Genomic DNA, 21,226 nt, shown 5'->3' with positions numbered 1-21,226 from the left:
ACAAGGTTCAGGTAAACGTGAGCCCGCTATAATGACTAAAAAGCAATGTTTAAAAACACGACAAACAAGCAAAAACTCGAACGGGCTGTCATTTAGAACCAGCCGTACTTTCCGGTGCAGACCCACTCACAGTCCTCAGGAGCGACAAACATGGGCCAGGAATCTGTACGTTCGCCAAACTCGAAGTCGATGTTGGCCTCTTTCAGGGCAGTCGCAAAGGCGTCGGGATCGCTCAATGTTTCCTCGAAAACCTTGACATCGATACCGTAGGCCTCGGCTTCGTTCAAAGCCGCCTTGAAGAGTTCGACCAATTCATCCACAGGACCATCCATACCAACAATGTACAAAGCCTTGCTGCCAAAGAAGGGTGCCCAGACGGCCCAGGCATTTTTAGTGACGGCGCCATAAGAAGTAACGGGGGCCTGGTTCATGCTGCTGCGGTGATGATCGGCACGAACAAAGAGCTGTTCGTACATTCCCTTGTGCGGGACAACAGCAAAACGGGTCTTGCCGTCAGCCTCAACAAGCTCGTCCACCGTGGTCTTGACTTGGGTGACATGCCTGGGCAGAAGCTTCTGCACCGCCTGGTCTTTAGTGACCAAAGTGACGCCTTTGGCGGTGGTCTTGGCGGGTTTTGCATGGAACTGATCGCAATTCGCACGCTTGTAGCCGAATCTAGCATAATAATTGCCAACATCTGACCACAATGTAACGATTCCGTCTTTTCCGTGCTCTGCAGTTACCCCGGAAAGCAGCTCAGCTGCATATCCTTTGCCCCGATAAGCACTGGGGGTAAAAACACTGGCCACCACGAACTCGGTGACTTCCTTGCCTTGCTCTCCCTTGGCTTTGCGATAGGCAGGACGCTGCAAACTCTCGCACCCACTGACAATGGTGCCCTGGTCGTCCTCGAGTTTCCAGGTGCGGAAGACAAGCCCGTTGGCCTTGTGGCTGTTTTCCAGCGTCATGTCCCGGTCAAGATACTGGTTCATGGTATAATTGTCCATCCATGCCTCGGAATTATTTCTCCTGGTCTGGAGAATGTCCTCGCGGGCCACTGCTTGTGCAAATTTAGTCATGAAAAACCGTTGAGAACGGCGGCAGACATTTCATAAGGTGGGGCAAATCAAAGGATCATGAAAAGATGCATTAGGGGAAATTACATAGAAGATTATAGAAAGAACCAGCTTTATTTTGAAGAGGAGAGCAGGCGTCGGGGAAAATTAACCGACCACAGCCTCTTCTTCAATCGCAGTTGCCGCCTCTGTCTCCTGGGGACCTTGAGACTTGTCTTGGCCAGGGGTCTGGCGAAGCCACTTCATACGGGGACCAGCCCGGCTTTTTTCCGCAATGTTGAAACCAAAAATTTTGAGTTGGAACGGCGGCGACTGTTCCCGGATTCGTCGGCACTCTTGCTCGACTTTGGGGTATGTTTCCAAGAAAAATGCAGGAAAAGATGACCCGAAAAACGCCCCGTCGATATTCAGAAAACGGGAGTTGGAGGGTACGTAAATGTCTCTGCAGCAGGGGCAGTATAGTCGTACGGTCTCAAACCCGGGGATGTCCAGGCGTCCCATGGGCAGGACTGCTGTGTTGCGGCACTGGTAGCGCGGGCAGGTGCCGAAGTCTCTGCAGGCGTATTTGTAGGCCATGGACTGGAGTCCGGGCCTTGTGATGATGAAACGGGCGTGGATCAGCCCGTACAGAAGCTCGCCACTCTCTTCAATTGTCGGGATCTCGGGCAGAGGAACTGGCACCTCCGGCTCAAGGTCGAGAATGAGCTCCAACGCCTCCTTGTACCGGGGCACAAGCGAGTTGAGGCCCGTGAGATTGAACTCGTCCTCCATGAACGACTCGCTCACTTCGCAAAAATACTGGTGGTTCGCCATCTCGCAAAACTGGCTCACCCATGAGTCTTCAATCGAGCTCGAAGACAGATAGAGCTCTTCGTTTTCGGTCATGATGCTGAGTCAGTGGGCTCACTGGAGTTTTTTTTTCGTCCTTTTATGTCACCGACCGGTGCGGATCCCCTCGCGTTGAAACATCAAGTAGATCAATTGAGTTGCTGTAAATAAAAAAAAGTACATGCATTTCCCAGAGGACCGCATGTTCCCATTGCTCGGCCGTGTGGGACCTCAATAATTTCTCCGCCGCCGCTAGATAATCAAGCATCCTCCCACTATGAGCCTCCTGATCAACCTGGCGTTTGTGGCTTTATGGTTCCGGCTTTTGTCGATCCTGACCACCACGAGAGTTGCGGAATTTCTGTGGCAGGTCCTGTCCAAAGTATCTACGGACGAAAAGGTTCTGGAGTTGCGGGCAACTCGGAGCCGACTGGTTGAGGTCCGTCAAGAGCGCACAGAAACATCGTCTAAGGACGAGTTTGCAAAGTGGGCCAAGCTCGACCGCGAATACAACAAACTCAAAGCTCGCATGGACCTGTTGAACGCCGACGTCGGCCGCTCAAGAGCGTCTCTCCAGAACTACGTTCGCACTGCCAGATGGCTTCTTTCATCCGGCCTGAAACTATATTTGCTGTGGAAGTACTCCTCCCGCCCGGTCGTTTGGCTTCCGAGAAACGTGCTCCCCCGTTTTGTCGAATGGGTGCTGTCGTTCCCCAGGGCGCCCATGGGATCTATTTCGGCAAGCTGGTGGTTGACCATCGTCGATCATGGGCTGTCGGCGGTGACCGAGCTGATCAAGTGATCTAGAAAAAATAGGGACTCTCTTTTCAAAAATCAAAAACGTTTAATTATTTACCAAAAGCCATGTTTTTTGCCCCACGTCAAAACATCGAAAGCAGACTTCACTTTGAACGGGCTAAACCGTCGCTTATTACTGATATCAAGGGTGCTAGCAAGATTTTGTAGACGTGTGCGGTAAACATTGTCTGATCTATGCTTTGGAGCCGCCTGGCTCTGGTCCAACTTATCAAGAAGTTTCAATACAATGTAGTGTAACCATAGAACATTGGTTCGGGGCTCGAACAACGACCAGTCCGGAACCCGCTGGTCGGGCGATTCAGATACCAGCAAGCGCTGCATGTATCGATAAATATCAAATTGGTAGTCTCCTTTGCCTCGGAAAAAGTCTGGGTGGTCTAGCCGCGTATAAAACACCTGCTGGTTGGAGGAGCGGGCCCGACTCAGGGTAAAGTCGATGATGCTCGTCTTGAGTCCACTACTCAGCCTTTGGATAACAACATTACCCCAATGCAAGTCCCGATGCTCAAACTCGATCGTACCCTCGGCAGTAGTGAGTGCCCATAGGATTTGTTTGAAAATATCGAACGCCTCGTGAGCACTATGGAGACGGAAGGTTTCCAGAGCCTCGCCTGCATGCTCCATAACGAGAACACAATAATATTGATCGCTTTCGTATCGAGGGCGAGCGTTCTCAGAAATGTTCGCTGCTGCAAACGCGTCCCATGCATCCAACAGAGTGCCGTCGTATTCACCTTGAACAACATGAGCAGCCAAAAGCTTGGCAAACCCATCATGGGCATTCACAAGTTTGCTGATTTGGATTTCTTGCATTAGCTCATGAACAGGCGTTTGGTCTAGGCTTCCGAATGGCACAATTTTGTACACCAGTTTACCAGCAGCAAAAACTTCGGAATATGAGGCTTCACCGATCTTCTCAATGGGCCCGTGCTCATTGAGTTCCGCCTCTACAAATACACCAAACGGCCGAACTGAAGAGTGAGAGCAGATCTCCAAAAGGCCGTCCAACTGGCTTTGGGCAAACTCCTGGTTTTGCCCGTGGGATCCATCCGGCCCGAGAGAAAGCAGCGACTGCGAAGTCTTCATTTTGTTGGTCATTTTCTCTCTGGTCACCAAAGAGGGAGTCGGTAGTGAGATCATCGAGCCTTGAACCCGGTTGTTCTCTTTAGGGCTCTGAGAAAACCTGAACAACGAAGTGCTGGATGATGAAAAAGACACAATAGACCGGCGAATGTCTTGGATTGTAGAGGACCTGCGAGCGGGGTTCGAAATACTGCTTGTGGACGACTTGGTCGTCAATCCCAAAAATGAGCGCCGCGATCCCGGGGTCCGGCTATCTGCGGTAGCTTGAGTCCTCGACGTACTGCTTGTGCGCGTGGACACGGAAGACATGGGCCGGTGGGACAACGACGATGGTGACCGAACGTGATGTAGAGGCTGCGACGGCTCGTGTAGTTGCACCGGACTGCTTGGAAGAGGAGGGGTGTTCAAAATTTCGGTTTTAGCCGCGGCTGCCGGGTCGACATATACACCCATACTACGCAATGGGTCGTAAGATGAAACCCGAGATGAGGTGCTTGACAGCGTCACGGTGCTTTGAGTAGATAACCGGCGTTGTGCGTTACCTAGTGGGCCAACTTGAGGCTGCTTGACATGTGCAGACACCGTACGTGAAGCGCGGCTAGATGCGCGCAGCGGAGTGTTTGGACGCTGCTGTTGGTCCAGAGGCTGAAGAGATTGTCGCTGTCGCTGTTTTAGCACAGCTATTCCCGACTCTTCCATGGAAATGTTGGCCATCGAGGCTTCCAAATTCGAATTGGCGCTGGGCGGACGGTTTTCTTTCAGCGCCTTGGAAGCTAGCGGCAAATTGGCTGTCGCCTGCTGCCAGGAAAGCTCTACCTGGTGCTCACGGTCGTACTGAGCCGGCGGCTTCGACCGCTTGCCAAAAGTGGTTGTTTTGTTTTCGCTGTTAATGGCAATATATGGCATTGATCAACACGAAATCAAAAATAAAGAATGTGACTGCAAACGAGCGAATTATACAACTGATCAAGCGATGGCCAAGAAAAAAAGTGAGAAGAAACAAACCGTTGCTTACGCGACCGCGCTTAGAACGCGTCCAGGGGTCGAAACATACCTGACGAGCGGTTGGACCAAAGTATTGGTCTGACGAAATCAGCTGCATCAATGGACTCGCTGAGACCAGAAAACATGGTATTTCTGGGCCATTTCCTCGAAAAATCCATTTTCGCCAAACACCATCCTCCCGCTATAAACCACACCATTAAACCCCCGTTTAGTAATGGACCCCCAGGCACTTTTGGCGCAGGCAGACAAAAAGGCCACCACGACCGGTGGTTTTTTCACTAAAGTATTCGGCGGCTCGTCGTTCCAGTTGGAAGAGGCGGCTGATTTATATATCCAGGCGGCAAACGGCTTCCGCCTGAACAAGGACCAGACTGCAGCGGGCAAGGCCTTCGAAAAGGCCGCCACGGTGCAAAAGCAAACCGACCTGAAAGATGATGCAGCCAACACCCTGGTTGAGGCGTACAAATCGTACCGGCAGGTTGATCCCGAGCAGGCAGTTCGTGTGCTGGACGAGGCCATCCACCTTTTCACCCTGCGTGGCCAATTCCGCCGGGCAGCTAATTATCAGATGGACATTGGTGCCGTCTACGAGAATGATTTGGCCGATCTGGCTAAGGCAATCAAAGCATATCAGGACGCAGGTGATTGGTACTACAACGACCAGGCTGAGGCATTGAGCAACAAGGCTTTTCTCAAGGTTGCGGATCTTGCTGCTTTGAACGGCCAGTACGACATGGCCATTGAGAACTTTGAGAGAGTTGCCAAGCAAAGTTTGAACTCAAACCTGTCCAAATGGAGTCTCAAGGAGTACTTTGTGAAGGCCACTATGTGTTATCTTGCTGAAGGAGACTTTGTAGCTACCAGCCGGGCGTTGGACCAATATAACGAGTGGGACCCCTCATTTGGCTCAACCAAAGAGTTCCAATTCCTCACTGACATTGCCGAAGCAGTCAAGGATGGCGATGAGCAGGCTTACACTGATAAGTTATGGGAATACGACCGCTTCAACAAGCTCGACAAGTGGAAAGTGTCGATGGGGCTGAAGATTAAAGAACAAATTCAGGGGGCGGAGGATGATTTGCTGTAGAAGAACAAAAAAAACAACGAAGAAACAAAAGGGGGAAAATACGTATCTATACTAATCCATCATATAAATTCAAGGCGCTGAGGATGGTAGGGTCCTTCTTGGAGCCCTCTGAGAACTCCTCGAACGTGATTTGGCCGTCCTTGTCAGCATCCATTGAAGCGAATAGTTTCTGGACACGTTTGTCTGGTGTGCTTTCATCCTCAGGAACCTTCATCATGGATCCGACCATTTTATAGATTGCAGTAACAATCGAGAGCATCTCCTCCTGGCTAATGAGACCGTCTTTGTTCAAATCATATAGTTGGAAAGCCCATTTCAATTTTTCGTCCACGGATCCACGGGAAGAGATACTGAGTGCGGTGATGAACTCCTTAAAGTCTACCGTGCCGTTGTTGTCGGTGTCGAAAACGTCAAAAACGAGGTCGCTGAACGCACCAGGGTCTCCAAATGGGAAGAACTGTTTATATACGCCGCGCAAATCGTCTCGACTAAGTTGTCCGGACGGGCAATCCTTCAGAAAGCCCTTGTACCATTGCTGCAGCTCCTTGCTTTCAAAGTGCGTGATCTCCTTGAGCTCTTTAAGCTCTTCTTTGGAAAGTTTGCTCGACGCTTTGCCCATATCGCACGGCTGACCGAATCGGGAGAGGCTTGGACTGTGGAGACTCAACCTCCACAGGGGGTATTACGGGAACATAGAACGGGGATTGGGCAGTTCATACGGGGGAGGGTTTTAAAATCATCAATTTGCTATTTGTTCGTGAATTCATTATCATGAGTTCGTAAATTTTAGAGTCATTACACAGATCGTGATGCTCGCAATTCTTCCACATCAGTGGCTCCCTGCTTGATCGTGTGCAAGTGATGGTCGATCTGGACGTGCTCCAGCCTCGGGTGGCGGCGAAGGTCGCATAGTATACCGGCGTACTGCAGCGGATAAAGATCATCTTCGTGAACAACGGTGAGCAGACTGCTAACAAGCCCGCCGCCGCCACCAGAGAGGCCGCTCAGGGGGTGAGGGAAAGGCGTGCCATTGGCAGTGCCCTCAGAAGAATAGTTGAGCTCAATAAGTCTGAGATTGGGCAAAACGCTTGCCAAAGTCCAGGTGCAGCTTTCGAAACTGAAAGGCATGGCCAAAGTCTCAAGTTTACTGCAGCGGGCCAGAGGCTCGAAATCTGCAAAGGAAAACTTACACTGCAGAATAACCTGCAGGTGCTTCAAGTTCCGTAACTTGCTGATTGTAGTGAAAAATACCTGGGGGCATTCTTTGACGTGAATCTTGAGCGACTCCAGAGACGACTGGCACAGCAGGAACTCGTTAATTAAAGCACTGGAAGCCGTCCAATCTATTTCGAGTCGCTGCAAGGGCAGCCCTTGAACAATCAAACGAGTCAAGATAGAGCTTTGAGGAAGACGGGAGAGATCTCCACCCGTCAAAGCTAGATTCGTAAGTTCAGACAGGTCAAAACTTCGGACAAGTTCGTCTGCCTCCTCAGCAGAAACCCGCACTTGAAGTAGTCCCAAGCGCTGCAGCTTCCAGCGAGGCATGCCGTAAAAGAATTGCTTAATGGCAAGCACATCTTCACTGGCGACATCAGAAAGCCCCACAAACGCATAGCTGGAGCCAACAGCTGACTTTGCATCAAGATAGCGGCACAGCCACACGTCCTCGAGCAACGGGGCATTGGCGACAACACCACTGAGCCAAATCAAAAACTCGGCCCTCAGGAACGGCCGAACAGTCAAGGATCTCAAGTTGGGCAGTTCTAGAGCCGGATACTCCTGCCAGGGCCGGACGGCGAGATCGACCTCTAGCACTTCAACGTTCACGGAGTTCGGCAATAGGGCCAGCAGATCAATCGGCAATTCGGGACATGCAGACCACCGGAGTACCTTCAGAGACGCCAAGTTGACGAAAACAGTTGAGAAAAGCAAATTCAACGTGTGGTCGCTAAGCTGGAGATTGGAACGGACATCGAGTGCCAAAACAAGGGCGGCGAGTTCCGGATGCTGGGCAAGCACACGGAGGCACTGCTTCACTCCGGCCACCGTACGCACAATTGTTGTGGACACACTAGACCCTGAAACACTCTGCACAGGCTGCTGGATCGCAATGCTCCTCGGACTGATGTCAAAGAGAATCGATCGGTAAAGTCGCGGGGCAACAGCCCTTGACATTATCCGGCATGTGAGCGCGAAGCTGCACGCGTCAGCCTGGCAGCAGTACTCTCCTATGAGGTGGATGAGTTCTGGTGGTAATCGCTGTTCCATTGACAAGGTAGATTGGTCAAAATGCTTCGCCAACTCACAAGACCAAATCCACCGGGAGGCCCTAGCCTTTGTCGGCACGTGACTTGGCGTCGTATTCGGGACCTGGCGACACGACCACCGCCCGACACACAGTTGACAATACCGAGCTTGAGTCGAGTGCTTCGTTTAATCTCTAATTCTTCAAACTATTTATCCGCAGTCGTTTTATTTCGGCAGCCCCATCCGGTCTTGCTGACAACATCACCATGGACGATATCCGGCTTCAGTTGTCGCATTTGCTGTTGTCGTCGGACTACCTGCTGGGCGGGAAGTCCTCTTTTGACAGCGACAATAGCTACATTGAGCAGTTGACACCGATCGTGCGATCAGCCATCCAAACGTCGTCGACAGAAGAACTGCTAGATGCCCTACTGGAGCTTGAGCAGGCGCGGGAAGCCGAGACCAGAGCTATTTCTGAGGATCAGGACAATCCCTTTTTATATGCTCTGGATGAGCTGCATCAAATCAATGCTACAAGCAATTCCGTCGCTCGCCAAGTACAATCTGCATCGACGGAAATCAAAGCCAAAGGATCTAAACTTTTGAGCGAAGCACAACGCCAAGCTAATATGGGACGAACCAGACAAAATATCGAATCCTCAATGGAGGCAACCAAAGTCTGCTTGCAGGCCTTTGAATATACGAATCAAGTGTTCCAATTGCTAAAGTCGAAGAACAAAATCGCGGCTGTCCAGAGTCTTTATGAGCTCCAGAATATGAATACCGATAAGCTTAGGTCCTATGGACTTACGACATTTGTGCAAAGAACTGTCCCGGCTCTTTCACGGGCGATTATGAAGGCTACACTTGACGAGGTAGATGAGTTTGTTGATCGCCTAGATTCGCAAATTCCGAAAATCGGCAACCGAACTTATGAACTGCTTTCGAAACAACGCGAAGCATGGGAATCGCATGTGTCTGAACACCCCCATTTGCAGCCGTTCCGCTTCAACTCGAGTGTTGAGCTGGCCTACCGTGAATCCAGTATCAACTATATGACCGACGCCCAATTGGACCTCGATTTCGGCCCAATGTTCGAGGCGGAATTGATCTTCACAAAGCTTGACAAGATCCCCCAACTCGCAAACCATGTGGACCAAAAGCGTCAGGCTAGAGCACTGGCACTGGTGCCTGAGGGTGCAGAGATCACTGCTGCGGTTCTCGAAAACGTTGCAGGATTTTGTGTCACTGAACGCACTATGTCTTGGCAACTTCCTCGTGTGCGTTCTGATAAACTGGTGGATGATGTCTGGGAGCAGATCATCCGGCGGTTGACCAAGGCGTTGTCTCAGAAAATGCCCGAACTCAAACAGACCTCGGAACATGTTCCCTTCAAAGATATGCTGGCCAAATTTATTGAAACCCTCGAGAACTTTGACTTCAACGTCAGCAATATTATGATGCTCTTGCGCGATCTCGTCAAGTACTTTAGCGATCATCTTGTCGAAAAGTCCCGAGAAAAGTTCCTACACAGCTGGCGCAAAGAAGACCATATGCCGCTTGTCGTGAACAAAACTGAACTTTACGATACAATTCTGGGCGTTGTTTGGTACAGTGCTCCGGATTCTGAGAAAAACAAGGCGTTTCCCCGCGTTTTACCATTTTCTGAAATTTACCCGCTCACTTGTGCAGACTTGCGCTCGCTCATCACACATCACACTTCGTTTTTCGATCTGTTTCAAAAAGAACCCGTGATTGTAGAAGATATGCTTTCCACGGCAATTGAAACGTTTTTGACCGATACCGTTTGCAAGACGTTCATGGACGGTCTCAAGGGTTCCAAGCGTGAGCAGATTGTACAGACCCTTATTGATCTTGAATATTTTGAATTTGCAACCGTCAAAGTACAGGCTATGCTGGAATCTCTTCGTATTTCATCACGTCGCAGTCAGCCCCTCAAATCTTTGGCCGCGTTTGCTAATGCCCGCCGTTTTGCAGAGCGCCGCGTATTCCAGCTCGTTGAAGATGCTATTGATAACTTTGTTGAAGTTGCCCACATTGATTGGAGAGCCACAAGGTCAGAACCTGGCCCCGCTGCCTATGCTCTTGAAATGACTGCATACCTGCTCACAATGACCAACTCTACACTGGCCCGTTTGCCAACAGATATCCGCACCATGACCTACTTGGCAGCTGGTGACCATTTACGAAAAAAGCTGATGGCTATGCTTGATTCCGCACCTGACGGTATTACTCCCGCAGCACTGCAGAATTTCGATAAAGATTTGACGTTTTTGGAGGACTTTATCGGCGGGCTCTCCAAGGCCGATGACAACCCAAGCTTGGTGGAGAGCTTGACAGAGGTTAGACAAACTGTCAATCTGCTCCGAAGCGAAGACCCCACAGAGTACAACAGAGCTGAACTTCGTATGAAGAAATACGATCGCATCGATTCAAATAAAATCTCGGGACTGTTGGCCAAACTGCAGGCCCCAGGTAGTCCGAATCCATCGCTGAGAACCCAACAAAGTGGATTCATGCGATACCTTCATGGAGAACGTCAATAATTAAATAAGTATCTATATAAAATGCACGATGGTATCCAGAGATCATTTGGCCAGGGCAGCATCAAGCTCCGAGCGTTTGGCCTTGATCTGCTCAACACTGGACTCACGAAGATTGTCGAGCTTGATTTGATTTTTCAAGCCAACGAGTCCGTAAAACACTCCACCCGTCACCAAAAGAACTTTGAAGACTGGAAACATATTCAAGACGGATGACAAATAGGTCAGTTGGAAGGATCATTGATATTGATATATAGAAATAAATAAACCACTAAACATGCGGAACACGCTTTGGTGTGGATTGGATTAAAAATTTGCCTAAAGCTGTTTCCGAGAACTTGAAGTTAGGATCACGCTCTGCAAAAGTGTGATTGAGCAGTTCCCGAGCTGTGGGACGCTCGCTGGGATCAATGATGAAGCACGCGTCCAAAAAGTTTTTGCCGAGTGTCGAAACGTATGGCAGGGTATCATCAGGGATAGGTGGGGCTTGCTTAGAGGAGCCGAGTTTGTATAACGCACCCACTGCTTCTTCAGTGGACCAGGGGCGTCGGCCAGCGAACATTTCCAAAATCACACAGCCCAAAGACCAAACATCGACTTTGGCGCTGTAGCCTTGCTTTTCATTCTTGACAACGTTGTGAATGACTTCTGGAGCCATCCAGAAAATTGTGCCTTGCATAGACATTTCGGCATTGTTTGAGTAAATGTCCCGGCTGCGCTTGGAGATACCGAAATCCGAGATCTTGATAGTGCCGTCAAGATCCAAAAGCAAGTTGTCTGCCTTGAGATCTCGATGAAGAATGCCACGAGAGTGAAGGTAAGCGAGACCATCCAGAACCTGTGTATTCAAGTTACGAATAATCTGTTCGGGGAACCGGCCATAGTGATCCAAAATAGCCTTGACGGACCCACCGGGCACATATTCCAAGAACAGGTTATACATATCTTCACGAGCCTCAAATCCCAGATATTGCACGATGTTGAGGTGATCAAGATCCTTCATTGTCTCTACCTCAGAAAACAGCGTATCGATACTGTTCTGGGTTGCGTGACTCTTTGAAAGCTGGCGAGGAGCTTCGACTTGTTTAACAGCAAGCATATCGCCAGTCGTCAAATTAAGACCCAGATACACTTTGCCGAACGTACCACGGCCCAGCAGCTCACCGCGAACCCAAACGTACTGCTTCCGGTCCCGCAACGTGATTGTGTGTCCCTTTTCGACTTCGACAACCTTCTGTCCCCACATCTTGGTTGACTTGCGACGTAATAACGATGTTCCGCCGTGCATTCTGCGGCTAGCTTCGCGAGCGACCACTCGAATGGACTTGATGCGACCCACCTCACCTTTGGGTGATTTGGAAGATGTTGATACATTGGAAGCTGGGGAAGCAACGGTGGTTTTTTCAGCCGATTGGGGAGACGAGAGACTGCTTGAGGAATTTCCTTTACGATGTCGCTGCTGAATCACTGGGCGATCAAGGTCGGTATTAGGGAAGAACTGATCGAGATTTTCGAGCAGCACCTCAGTGGGAGGACGAGCCGTGTAATTGTTGGGTGTTATTCCTGTGCTATGCCCTTCCGAATCAGTAGTCGGAACATAGCTTCCTGTTTGCGGTTTCATTGCCCACAAGCCATCGTCACTACCTTCATCATCCGAGTCCTCGAGCTCAGGGGCAGAGTCCCAGGAGAACGCTGTCTCCTCATCGGTTTCTCTTGGTGCCGTCAATGGCGGATCGGGCTCAACACTGGTCTGAACTTCTTTCCGCGGTACTGTTCTTTGTGGGCTTTGTGCTACAGGGCTGAGCTCGGGACGGTACCGTGCCGAGTTTTGGCGAGCCAGCGGAGGTTTGGGGGCTGTTCTCATGGGCAGGAGTGATGCATCGGAATTCTCACGGGAAAGAGACGGCCCCTTGCGACGAATCGAAGCTATACGTTTGAACGGAACGTTATCTGGCGTTATTTGGGGCAGGTTCTTGGACCCAGCCGGAACAGGAGGAGATGAAAGCAAGGGCACCCCGCTTTGTTGAGCAGCCTTGGATGTCACAAAATGTCTGGTTGGTGCAGGGGATGCAACTGGTTTCGATGCAAAATAGTCTCCAGTAGGATTAGGAATACTCAAAATAAGGTGAGATGGCGTCTGCGGGTAGGGCAATTGACGGATCTCCCCACTAGGAGACAGTACATCGTCGCTAGATCCGTAAAACTTGGCCGGAGACGGGTCGAGCGATTCTAAACCGATATACAACTTTGCAATATCACCTGCAGCAGCCGACAGTACGTCCCACAACTGCTTATCGCTCAGAGCTTCACCGGGGACGCAAAAGTAGTCTGTCAGGTGAACACTAGCTCTGAATCCAGGAGAGTTGAGTTGCAAACGTTCTAGTATTCGCATCCGTACCTCTTTCGCGTTCTGGCAAAGCAGAATATTCACTAGGGTGAACGAAATGTTGTCAGTAGTAACGAGAATACTCGGCCCGTTACTTTGGCCCCGCGTCGGCCGTAGTCGTTTGTCCAAAAATAAGAACTTTTCCTGCGTTCGCTTAGGGAAAAACGTTCCTGGTGGCGATGATAAAGAAGAGGAGGACCAAGGAGAAACCGTGGGCGCTGTAGGGTTGCCATTGCTGAAGGGGCTTGAGATTGCAGTATGGGATACGGCGGGGGACTCTGGGAGCTGTTCAGTGGAGAGCGTTGCCATGAGCTGGAAGAAGCGGGAGGGGGAGTCGTTTATATTAAAGTTGTATTTCTGGAAATTCTTGGGGTTTGCCAGGGCCAAAAACGTCTCATTTTCTATGTGAGCGGCGGCAAAGGCGTCAATCCACTCTGCTGAGAAGCGGTGCTGTTTGAGCCACGAAATAACTCTTTCTTGAGGCCAATCCTTTGTAGACAAGCTGTCGTTGCGCGGTCGGCTCATGTGAGAGTTCGATTCTACTAATCTGCGACCAGACGTCGTCATAGATTCGTTGGTGCGGTCGAAACTCGTTTGACTAGGGGACCCAGCACTAAAGTACTCCATCGAATCGTCGCCAGTTTTTTCAGTGGATTTATCGCTTAGATGACGCACCATTGCTGGATAAGGGCCGAACGAACTGTTCGGGACTCGCGGAGATTGGCTGAAATCCGGTATCAGAGAATCGTCCATGAACGTCTCCATAATGTAAGCGATGGAGACAGCCGCCGGTTGCAGGATATAAAGCAGATGCCAGTCCAAGACGCACACTTTAGGGGCTAATTTGAAAGTTGTTTTGTGTTTTGTGAGAGAATATTATGTACATTAGGCGACTTGGATTTGAGAAATACGAATCACGGTGAGGGAGTTGTTTGCAACAACATTACGGACGTGGCGGCGGCGGCGACGAGTTTTCTCAGTAACCGAGCGCTTGACACGGGTCTTCTCGAGCACCACGCCCTTGATGCTGAACTGCGAAGGATCAATACGCTCTCCACTCAGCGTGTGGTTGCGGGAGCCAATCTCGGAGACCTGGTCGAATTTGAGCGTGTCGCCAATCTTGACGTCCTTCATGTTGGCCGGGATTTTGATAATGTCTCCCTCAGTAACTAACATCGTCCAGTTGTGAATGTGGATGCGGGCATAGAGCTCCCGGGCCTCTTTGAGAGGAGTGCGGTCGCTGGCTTGGGCGTACTTGGCCTTGAACGAAACAATATCATGCACCTTTGCCGGCTCCACGGCGCGTGGAGTAATTTTAATAGCGTTCATCATCGGCTTGGCCGTTGAAAACGACCTCACTGTCGGACGGACCAGCGCCAGGAGATTTTTCATGATGACAAAGGAACCCAAACTCGGCTAAGTGATCTTAGTTTTTAAGATAGATAGAAATACGTTAGTTAGATAAAACGCCCTTAAGCTTGAGGAGGCGGGTTTCCATCACGCGGATAGCCTCTTCGATGTCTGCGCGAGCAAAGTCCTGGTGGCGGACCGATGTGACCGGCATGCGCCCATCGATCCATTGCCAAAGATAGTACTCTTCCTGGATAGAGCGCAGTTTATTATCAAGGCCACCGGCGTGACGACCGCGGAAGAACATAACAGCCAAGACAATGACCACAATGAGCAGGAAGATCGAGATGTAGAACCAATTGAGATTGCCCAGCACGCCCGGCGATTCGACATGCTCGTCGGCTTCGGCAATCTGGCCGGCGTTGTCCTCTTTGCCGGACATTTTGATTTTCATAGACTTGGCCTTCTTGCCGCCCATCAAAGATGCGTTGATCTCTTTGACCAGGTTCTTGGCATACGAAACCTGTCCGTCAAGGGCTCCTTTTTCAATCGCACCCTTGATCCAGGACTTGCCGGTCCACTCGATCCAAGTGGACATCCTGAACTTTGTGGTGTTATTTGGTCCCCAAGCAAGGTTCACACGGGACATTGTGGTGAAAGAATTGCCCGAGGGGACGTCCGGCGTACGGGTCTCAGTGATGACCGTGACCAGGCCCTTGAGGTTCCAGTCCTCGATGGTCTCTGTGGACAAGCATTTTGTTTGCTTGGGGCCCACTGGAGCATTCAGGGGTTTGATATACTCGTACTTGCGCTTTTCCTTGCCACCGTCAACCTTGAATTGCGGGATCTCGGGCACGTCGCGGTTCTTTTCTACGTCGGCCAGCAACCTTCGGTACCACTTGGTGTCTTTGCCGAAAATAAGATTGGCCACCACGCCGACCGGGGCGTTGATACTCTCGTTAGCAACAATTTTCTCTTTGGGGTCAACGTCGGGCAGCTCTGTGGGCTTGTTGGTGCCCGGGCCCAGATTAGCAACCGGCCACTTGTTGCTGCTAGTGCCGTTTGCCTTGCCGTCGCCGTTGGTGTCTTCGTTGTCCGAGTAATCACTATTGTCCGCCATGTTGTCCTCTCCGTTCGACCCGCTCTGGTTTCCACCTTCTGGCGTCTGTTTATTTAACGGTGACTTCCAAAGCTTGGTGATCAGGTCCACTACCCCGTCACGACTAAGCAGGCTTGCGAAAGTATGCCGCTGATGCAGCGTCACAATGGTCAGGCCATTAGGGAAAACGCCAAAGGTTGATTTCGCTTGCACTTCAACAACTTGGCTCAAATTGATCGTCTCGGAAACTTGCCATCCTAAAATATTAGAATAGAAGCAAATGTAGTGGGGGGAAATGTACATCTTGCCCTGAGTCAAGATATCTCGCGAAAGCGCGCAGGAATGGTCCTCAATCAGCGGCTCGCTGGCGGGAATTTTGGGGAAAGCCTTGTGGAACTCGGCATTTCTCTTGCTCGAAGCCAGCTGCTGCTGTGGGAGCACGTCCTTGATCGTCAACGGCTTGCTACTGCCACCTGGCTCGTCGCCCTCGCTCTCGCTGTCGGCCGTACCTTCATCCGAACTGGAAAAATCGTCCAATGTCGCATCCCCGTTACCCATTGAATTGATTGCCTTGGGCGGCGCCTCTTCTGAGGCCTCTTCTGGCGCCTCGTTCACCTCCTCTCCTTCGCTAATGGCCCCAGCCTCCTCTTCTCCATTGTCCCCAGTGTTCCACACCGACGACAGCACAGAGGAGAATTTTTTGAACACTTTCTCGTTGCCTGCATCCTCGTTTTCCGGCGAATCAGACTTCGCTGGAGAGTCCTTCGCCATATCTGCTCGTAACGTTTGGGTCGCACAGTGACTTTGTAATATATATGCAGCACCGGATTTGGCGGTTCGGGCGCCCTGTTGCTTAGTACCAAAAAGGGTTAAAAAAGGAGGGGAATAAGAAGCCAAGCATTTGATCTTAGATCTATATTATTAGTTGTAGTGTGATTTGAAGTTTGCAGCTTTAGTGTCAAACGTACCGTCCTCGATTGCGTTGCGGATGTCCGAAAAGAACTTATCGACAACTTCTAAATTGTGTTTCTGTAGAGCAACTTGGGCAGTCATTTCCCGTGCGTTGAGAAGATGATGCAAATAGGCTTTGGCAAAGCGGGTGTCGCCCAGAGTAGACATGTCGGTGGTGTAGCAGCTGTCATTGAGATCAATGGAAAATTGCCGAGAGGTACAGTTGAGATCAAAGGTCAGGGCCACGCCTGCCTCGCTGTACTGGTCGATCTGGGTTTCAAGCACATCAATGCCCTTGCCAATCAGATCGAGCATATCAAAGTACGAAACTTTTGCTCCGCAGATTCTTAGTTTTGTAGTATCGGGCACCGGCACTACGTTGTCTGCAAGGCGGGAATCGCTGGGGATCAAAAAGTACCCGTCAACCATCGAATCGATGCTGCTCAGAAACGCAGGCGTGCTGAGTTCCATATTAATTGTCGCAACAACCGGGGTGCCGGGGGCATTTTTATCGACGGTCGCTCGGAACAGCTTGATCCACTCCAATGTGCGGGTTTCCATTTTGCGCACTCGATTCTTGCCTATACGCGAGCCCTGCGACAGGGAAGCACTGTCATGTGGCACGACGACAAAATCAACCTTGGTATTGACCATGTCATTCGCCAACGCGGACACAGGGTGACTGTTTCCGCCGTGCATGGTGTGCAGGGTGATCGCGAAGTTGTTGTCGACATCGTTCTTCACCTTCTTTTCTCGGTCGCCGAAATGATGGCTCGACAACGAAAACACCCCCTTGGCGTTGAGGACGAGGTATTCACGCTTCATAAAGCACTCAGATCGTTTGGATGAAGGGGAGAGTGCTTCATGGAAGTCTTCGTTGTATACAGTCGCTAGAGGTACAGCGGGGTAATTATCCGGCGTCAGGTGGGGGATCGCGCCTCTTCTTGTTGATGCAAAATATGTCGGAGTGATTAATTCACTGCCATTAATTGTCAAAATGCCACTTCTGGCCCCAGGGCCGCCGGCGGTTTTGAACATGGGTTTTTTTCGCTTATTAAAAGGGGTGCAAATAAATAGTCTTAGGAGGTCATAATGGGACGGGCCGGGTCCCAGGGCCCTTTAATTTGATCCTTGTACTTTTGTAGAGCCAAAAATAACCCAGGCACGCCTATGACAATAGCCAAAGCAGTGAACCACCACAAAAACACCGCTGGCCATCCCATGAGCACGTACGATGCCCCGCTGGATGCCACCATGAGACCACTGAATAATGCCCAGTAGGCCCGCGACGAGTTTCGCCTCAGCCAGCGAGCCACCGTCGGTAGAAGCACGTACACTTGTATGCTGAACACCATGAACCAGAATACGGCTTCGGGGGTATGTAGACGGCTAGCCAGAACAATAGCAGCACATAATGCAATGTTAATCGAGAGGATCAACACCGAGGACGATTCCGGTAAGGGGCGCGAAGAAAACGCGAGATTCACCGCACACAGCCAGGCCGATATGGACCAGATACTGTCGCTCGACGTCGACCTGGTGAGTGATGTGAAGATCGGCGTGAGGGACAACACAGCAAACAGGATCAGAATAGCCGACTTGACGCTCGTGAAAAACACCGTGGTGTCTTGGATGTGGTAACCATAGAGCATTGCTAGCCCAAACGACAGCAGCGACGAGCCCAAAGCAAAGTACTTGGGATCCCATTTGAGCTCGTAAATGGCTACAAAAGAGCCGCAAAAGAACAACGTCAGGGCTGCGTTCCCCAGTAACACCGTGGTGTCGCTGACCACCGTCCAGAAATTGTAGGTGCCCACATTGGAATTGCGCTGCAACTGCGACAAGAAGGACTTGTCTACATAATTGTCCGGATAAGGTTGTTTAACCCACAAAAGCTTCTTCCAAGCTGGCTTCCCCTTGGTGTTTTTGGCCGGCATACTGTCCAAAGGGTCTTTGTCAGGTACTTCCCAGTGATGGACGACCAGGAATCGTTTCAAACCACCATAGATCGGGTGGTATCCGAGGTGCCGTCGGTGTCGGTCTCTACAGTATTTAACCCGCCGTCGTTGACCAGTGCTGCAGATGAGTTCCCGCAGGCAAAGCCCTCCATCAACCGGCACGACGCGCTGTGGGCCACCATGGGTGCTCTGCAAGACGACATTGAGCTGGCGCAGGAAGTGCTGAAAAACAAGGCGTTTCTCGGTCCGCTCAGAGCAGAGCATGTGCAGCGGATCAAAAAGGCCCAGATCGAGTTCGCCCAGCGCATGTCGAAGGAGGAAACGTCGCTAGGCATGAACCACTATCGAGAGATATGGACCAACTCCAATTCCGACAAATTGAGGTCAAGACTGTTCGACGACCCTTACTTTGACCTGCTCAATGACCAGGTGAAAAAAACCGAAGTTGCCTTGGAGCAACTGGCCGGCCTGCTGGACATGGAAACGGGGCAGAACAAGTAAGTTGCTGGTATGTATTTATTTTATATATAATCACAGTATTGTGGAGAATGGTTCAGTGGCAAGACCTCCCCGAAGAGTTCCTGGGATATCGGATGCCACAGGTTTGGCGTGGCGGAAAGTGAATCCAATAAAGTCTCTTGAGCTCAGGTTCCCCCGGTCTGCCAGGCCCTCGACGTGGGCACGTTTGTTTAGGACTTCTTTGTATTTGGCCATATCTGCCTCGTTGTCAAAGTCGTCAAAGTAGCCTGCGTCGTCTTCGCCGTCCAGGTCAGGAATAAATGGCGGCCGCTGGTCTTTGATATTGGCCCAGTCCACGTCGGCAAAATAGGCGTGGCTGCTGACTTCGGAAAACGACCGCAGTCTGTATCTCTGAGAGGTGATCAGGCGTTGAATCAGATCCCACGTACGGTCGCTGAAAACGTATTCGCCATTCTCGTATTGGGGGCGCCTCAATGCCTTTTTCCAGTTCTGCAAATTGGCGTACGTCTCTTCACTCGACCGACCAGAGAACGGAGGATATCCTACCAATGCTTCAAACAGCATGCAGCCCATCGACCAGTAGTCGATTGTATAGTCATAGTTGTGGCCCTGGAGCACCTCGAGGGCCATATAGTCGGGCGAGCCAACCACCGAAGAAGCATAATCAATCTCGGCCATGCGGGCGGTGCGATAGGCGTCTTGACGCTGTTTGACCGATAAGTAAGGAACGTTGAATTGCTTGGCTTCGTCTAGTCTCTTCCGGAGACTTTCAATACGGTGGTCGGAGATCTTTCCTGCGGCAAGGCCAAAGTCTGTGAGTTTGATGTGGCCCTCGGCAGTAATGAGAAAGTTCTCTGGTTTCAAGTCGCGATGGATGAAATTCAACTGATGGAGCGCGTCAAGAGCCAAAAACATCTCTGACATGTAAAATCTAGTGTGGCGAGCATTCAGGGTGCCAGTGTTGTTGAGCAGAGTGCGGAAATCACCGCCAGGCACAAACTCCATGGCCAAATAGAGGTTGTCTGGGTCCTGGAAAGAATACAGCAGCTTTACCAGCCATTCGGATTGCGAGGCCTGCGTAAGAATATCGCGCTCGGTCATAATGTGGCCAATTTCGTCCAATTTGATAAGTAGCTTTTTGCTCAAAACTTTAAGCGCGCAGACTTCTTTACTATCCCGCTTGCGAGCCAAGTAGACCTGGCCGTATCCGCCCTGGCCAACCTGTGTGAGGATGTCAAAGTCACCGTAATGCAATTTTGTTCGGCGCTTGCGTAGCAATGCCCGCTCCCGGCCGTAATAAGAGCGCAGGGCCAATGGACGCTCGGCCTCCGCCATACCGGGCAAAGTGACCTGGTGCATTTTAGCGTAACGGCCCCGCCGCGCCTTGATATAGTTTAGCAAATCAAAATAGTATTCCAGAAAGTACATTTGCGTGACCCGAGCAAGCCGCGTTACTTTAGGGTCGCTGAGTTTGCGCCTGTCGTCCTCGCTGAGAGTCGGGAGACCTGCGTCGCCAATCTGCAGCGAAGACAGCGCCGAAGACAAATCGTCGCCTTTCGTGCGTGTCTTGAGCGATTTCGGGCTCAGCCCAGACATAATTCCGCCGATTCGCGAACTGAACGGTGAGCCCGCTTTGGTTCGGTCTGACATGATTGTAAACAAAACACATCGCGTAAGCGAAGGAGGTATTTATTCGGCGGACGTGGCTGGGCGCACTATGGCGGGGGCACGGAAAATTACATTAGTACATTGCTAGCTGTGTATGCAGCAAATTGAAGTGGGCGTGCTGTTCGATTCACCAGCAGTGGTCTGGCCCGTTGCAGATCCATTCCGCCAACCCGCATGGGCGCTGTCCCATCTGACAAAACATGATGAATCGGAGATTTTCAGGCGAGCCGTCAAAGGTTCGCAAGCGAGGCCGGCCACCGGGGTCTCGGAGCAAGAAATCGCGCTACGAGTCAAAGAGAGACAGCCTGCGGCAGGATGTGAACATTGAACGCGAGATCTTCATGTACCAGCAAACGACAGACCTCCTGGTCAAGAAGATTCCCTTTTACAGAGTGGTTCGCCAGGTCATGATGGAGACGTACGGCGAGAACTTCGACTTCAATTGGGAATCAACAGCGCTGCTGGCGCTGCAGGAGGCCTCAGAGTGGTACATCTGTGGGCTTTTTGAGCACGCCAACCTCTGCTGTCTCCATGCCAAGCGCGTCACCATCATGCCTAGTGACATGCATTTGGCGCTGCAGATTCGAGGCAGGGAGTTTTAAGTTATTTATCTTAGTTTGTTTAT

At 50.9% G+C, this 21,226-nt stretch overlaps 16 protein-coding genes across 16 annotated transcripts; 5 read left to right on the top strand and 11 right to left on the bottom strand.

The window, feature by feature from the left end:
- Positions 1-92: 92 nt before the first annotated feature.
- Positions 93-1,079, bottom strand: B9G98_03726 (Lysine acetyltransferase; the record flags this gene model as incomplete). Its single annotated transcript, XM_024810283.1, has 1 exon — positions 93-1,079. The coding sequence occupies one exon, from the start codon at positions 1,077-1,079 to the stop codon at positions 93-95; it is 987 nt and encodes a 328-aa protein (XP_024666051.1).
- A 144-nt stretch (positions 1,080-1,223) lies between these two features.
- On the bottom strand, positions 1,224-1,961 carry B9G98_03725 (Casein kinase II subunit beta; the record flags this gene model as incomplete). The annotated part of the gene is made up of 1 exon (XM_024810282.1): positions 1,224-1,961. One exon carries the CDS (start codon positions 1,959-1,961, stop codon positions 1,224-1,226), a length of 738 nt encoding a protein of 245 aa, XP_024666050.1.
- A 220-nt stretch (positions 1,962-2,181) lies between these two features.
- B9G98_03724 (Golgi to ER traffic protein 1) lies at positions 2,182-2,706 on the top strand (the record flags this gene model as incomplete). Its single annotated transcript, XM_024810281.1, has 1 exon — positions 2,182-2,706. The coding sequence occupies one exon, from the start codon at positions 2,182-2,184 to the stop codon at positions 2,704-2,706; it is 525 nt and encodes a 174-aa protein (XP_024666049.1).
- Positions 2,707-2,756: 50 nt separating this feature from the next.
- Positions 2,757-4,712, bottom strand: B9G98_03723 (Serine/threonine-protein kinase haspin hrk1; the record flags this gene model as incomplete). Its single annotated transcript, XM_024810280.1, has 1 exon — positions 2,757-4,712. One exon carries the CDS (start codon positions 4,710-4,712, stop codon positions 2,757-2,759), a length of 1,956 nt encoding a protein of 651 aa, XP_024666048.1.
- Positions 4,713-5,025: 313 nt separating this feature from the next.
- On the top strand, positions 5,026-5,898 carry B9G98_03722 (putative vesicular-fusion protein sec17; the record flags this gene model as incomplete). The annotated part of the gene is made up of 1 exon (XM_024810279.1): positions 5,026-5,898. One exon carries the CDS (start codon positions 5,026-5,028, stop codon positions 5,896-5,898), a length of 873 nt encoding a protein of 290 aa, XP_024666047.1.
- Positions 5,899-5,944: 46 nt separating this feature from the next.
- B9G98_03721 (Calcium-binding protein NCS-1) lies at positions 5,945-6,517 on the bottom strand (the record flags this gene model as incomplete). Its single annotated transcript, XM_024810278.1, has 1 exon — positions 5,945-6,517. The coding sequence occupies one exon, from the start codon at positions 6,515-6,517 to the stop codon at positions 5,945-5,947; it is 573 nt and encodes a 190-aa protein (XP_024666046.1).
- A 176-nt stretch (positions 6,518-6,693) lies between these two features.
- On the bottom strand, positions 6,694-8,166 carry B9G98_03720 (hypothetical protein; the record flags this gene model as incomplete). The annotated part of the gene is made up of 1 exon (XM_024810277.1): positions 6,694-8,166. The coding sequence occupies one exon, from the start codon at positions 8,164-8,166 to the stop codon at positions 6,694-6,696; it is 1,473 nt and encodes a 490-aa protein (XP_024666045.1).
- A 245-nt stretch (positions 8,167-8,411) lies between these two features.
- Positions 8,412-10,712, top strand: B9G98_03719 (Exocyst complex component sec15; the record flags this gene model as incomplete). The annotated part of the gene is made up of 1 exon (XM_024810276.1): positions 8,412-10,712. One exon carries the CDS (start codon positions 8,412-8,414, stop codon positions 10,710-10,712), a length of 2,301 nt encoding a protein of 766 aa, XP_024666044.1.
- Positions 10,713-10,980: 268 nt separating this feature from the next.
- Positions 10,981-13,860, bottom strand: B9G98_03718 (Serine/threonine-protein kinase BCK1/SLK1/SSP31; the record flags this gene model as incomplete). The annotated part of the gene is made up of 1 exon (XM_024810275.1): positions 10,981-13,860. One exon carries the CDS (start codon positions 13,858-13,860, stop codon positions 10,981-10,983), a length of 2,880 nt encoding a protein of 959 aa, XP_024666043.1.
- Positions 13,861-13,980: 120 nt separating this feature from the next.
- On the bottom strand, positions 13,981-14,487 carry B9G98_03717 (54S ribosomal protein L49, mitochondrial; the record flags this gene model as incomplete). Its single annotated transcript, XM_024810274.1, has 1 exon — positions 13,981-14,487. The coding sequence occupies one exon, from the start codon at positions 14,485-14,487 to the stop codon at positions 13,981-13,983; it is 507 nt and encodes a 168-aa protein (XP_024666042.1).
- A 61-nt stretch (positions 14,488-14,548) lies between these two features.
- Positions 14,549-16,315, bottom strand: B9G98_03716 (Membrane-anchored lipid-binding protein YSP2; the record flags this gene model as incomplete). Its single annotated transcript, XM_024810273.1, has 1 exon — positions 14,549-16,315. The coding sequence occupies one exon, from the start codon at positions 16,313-16,315 to the stop codon at positions 14,549-14,551; it is 1,767 nt and encodes a 588-aa protein (XP_024666041.1).
- A 150-nt stretch (positions 16,316-16,465) lies between these two features.
- On the bottom strand, positions 16,466-17,533 carry B9G98_03715 (Queuine tRNA-ribosyltransferase-like protein; the record flags this gene model as incomplete). The annotated part of the gene is made up of 1 exon (XM_024810272.1): positions 16,466-17,533. The coding sequence occupies one exon, from the start codon at positions 17,531-17,533 to the stop codon at positions 16,466-16,468; it is 1,068 nt and encodes a 355-aa protein (XP_024666040.1).
- A 41-nt stretch (positions 17,534-17,574) lies between these two features.
- B9G98_03714 (Phosphatidylinositol N-acetylglucosaminyltransferase GPI2 subunit) lies at positions 17,575-18,432 on the bottom strand (the record flags this gene model as incomplete). The annotated part of the gene is made up of 1 exon (XM_024810271.1): positions 17,575-18,432. The coding sequence occupies one exon, from the start codon at positions 18,430-18,432 to the stop codon at positions 17,575-17,577; it is 858 nt and encodes a 285-aa protein (XP_024666039.1).
- Positions 18,433-18,468: 36 nt separating this feature from the next.
- Positions 18,469-18,954, top strand: B9G98_03713 (hypothetical protein; the record flags this gene model as incomplete). Its single annotated transcript, XM_024810270.1, has 1 exon — positions 18,469-18,954. One exon carries the CDS (start codon positions 18,469-18,471, stop codon positions 18,952-18,954), a length of 486 nt encoding a protein of 161 aa, XP_024666038.1.
- Positions 18,955-18,984: 30 nt separating this feature from the next.
- Positions 18,985-20,583, bottom strand: B9G98_03712 (Serine/threonine-protein kinase DBF20; the record flags this gene model as incomplete). Its single annotated transcript, XM_024810269.1, has 1 exon — positions 18,985-20,583. One exon carries the CDS (start codon positions 20,581-20,583, stop codon positions 18,985-18,987), a length of 1,599 nt encoding a protein of 532 aa, XP_024666037.1.
- A 218-nt stretch (positions 20,584-20,801) lies between these two features.
- B9G98_03711 (Histone H3.4) lies at positions 20,802-21,203 on the top strand (the record flags this gene model as incomplete). Its single annotated transcript, XM_024810268.1, has 1 exon — positions 20,802-21,203. The coding sequence occupies one exon, from the start codon at positions 20,802-20,804 to the stop codon at positions 21,201-21,203; it is 402 nt and encodes a 133-aa protein (XP_024666036.1).
- Positions 21,204-21,226: the final 23 nt, after the last annotated feature.

This window comes from Wickerhamiella sorbophila (assembly GCF_002251995.1).
Source record: "Wickerhamiella sorbophila strain DS02 chromosome Unknown contig2, whole genome shotgun sequence".
Classification (NCBI taxonomy): Eukaryota; Fungi; Ascomycota; class Dipodascomycetes; order Dipodascales; family Trichomonascaceae; genus Wickerhamiella; species Wickerhamiella sorbophila.
Note: the sequence above shows the minus strand (reverse complement) of the source record. Positions and strands in the feature narration are given on the sequence as shown.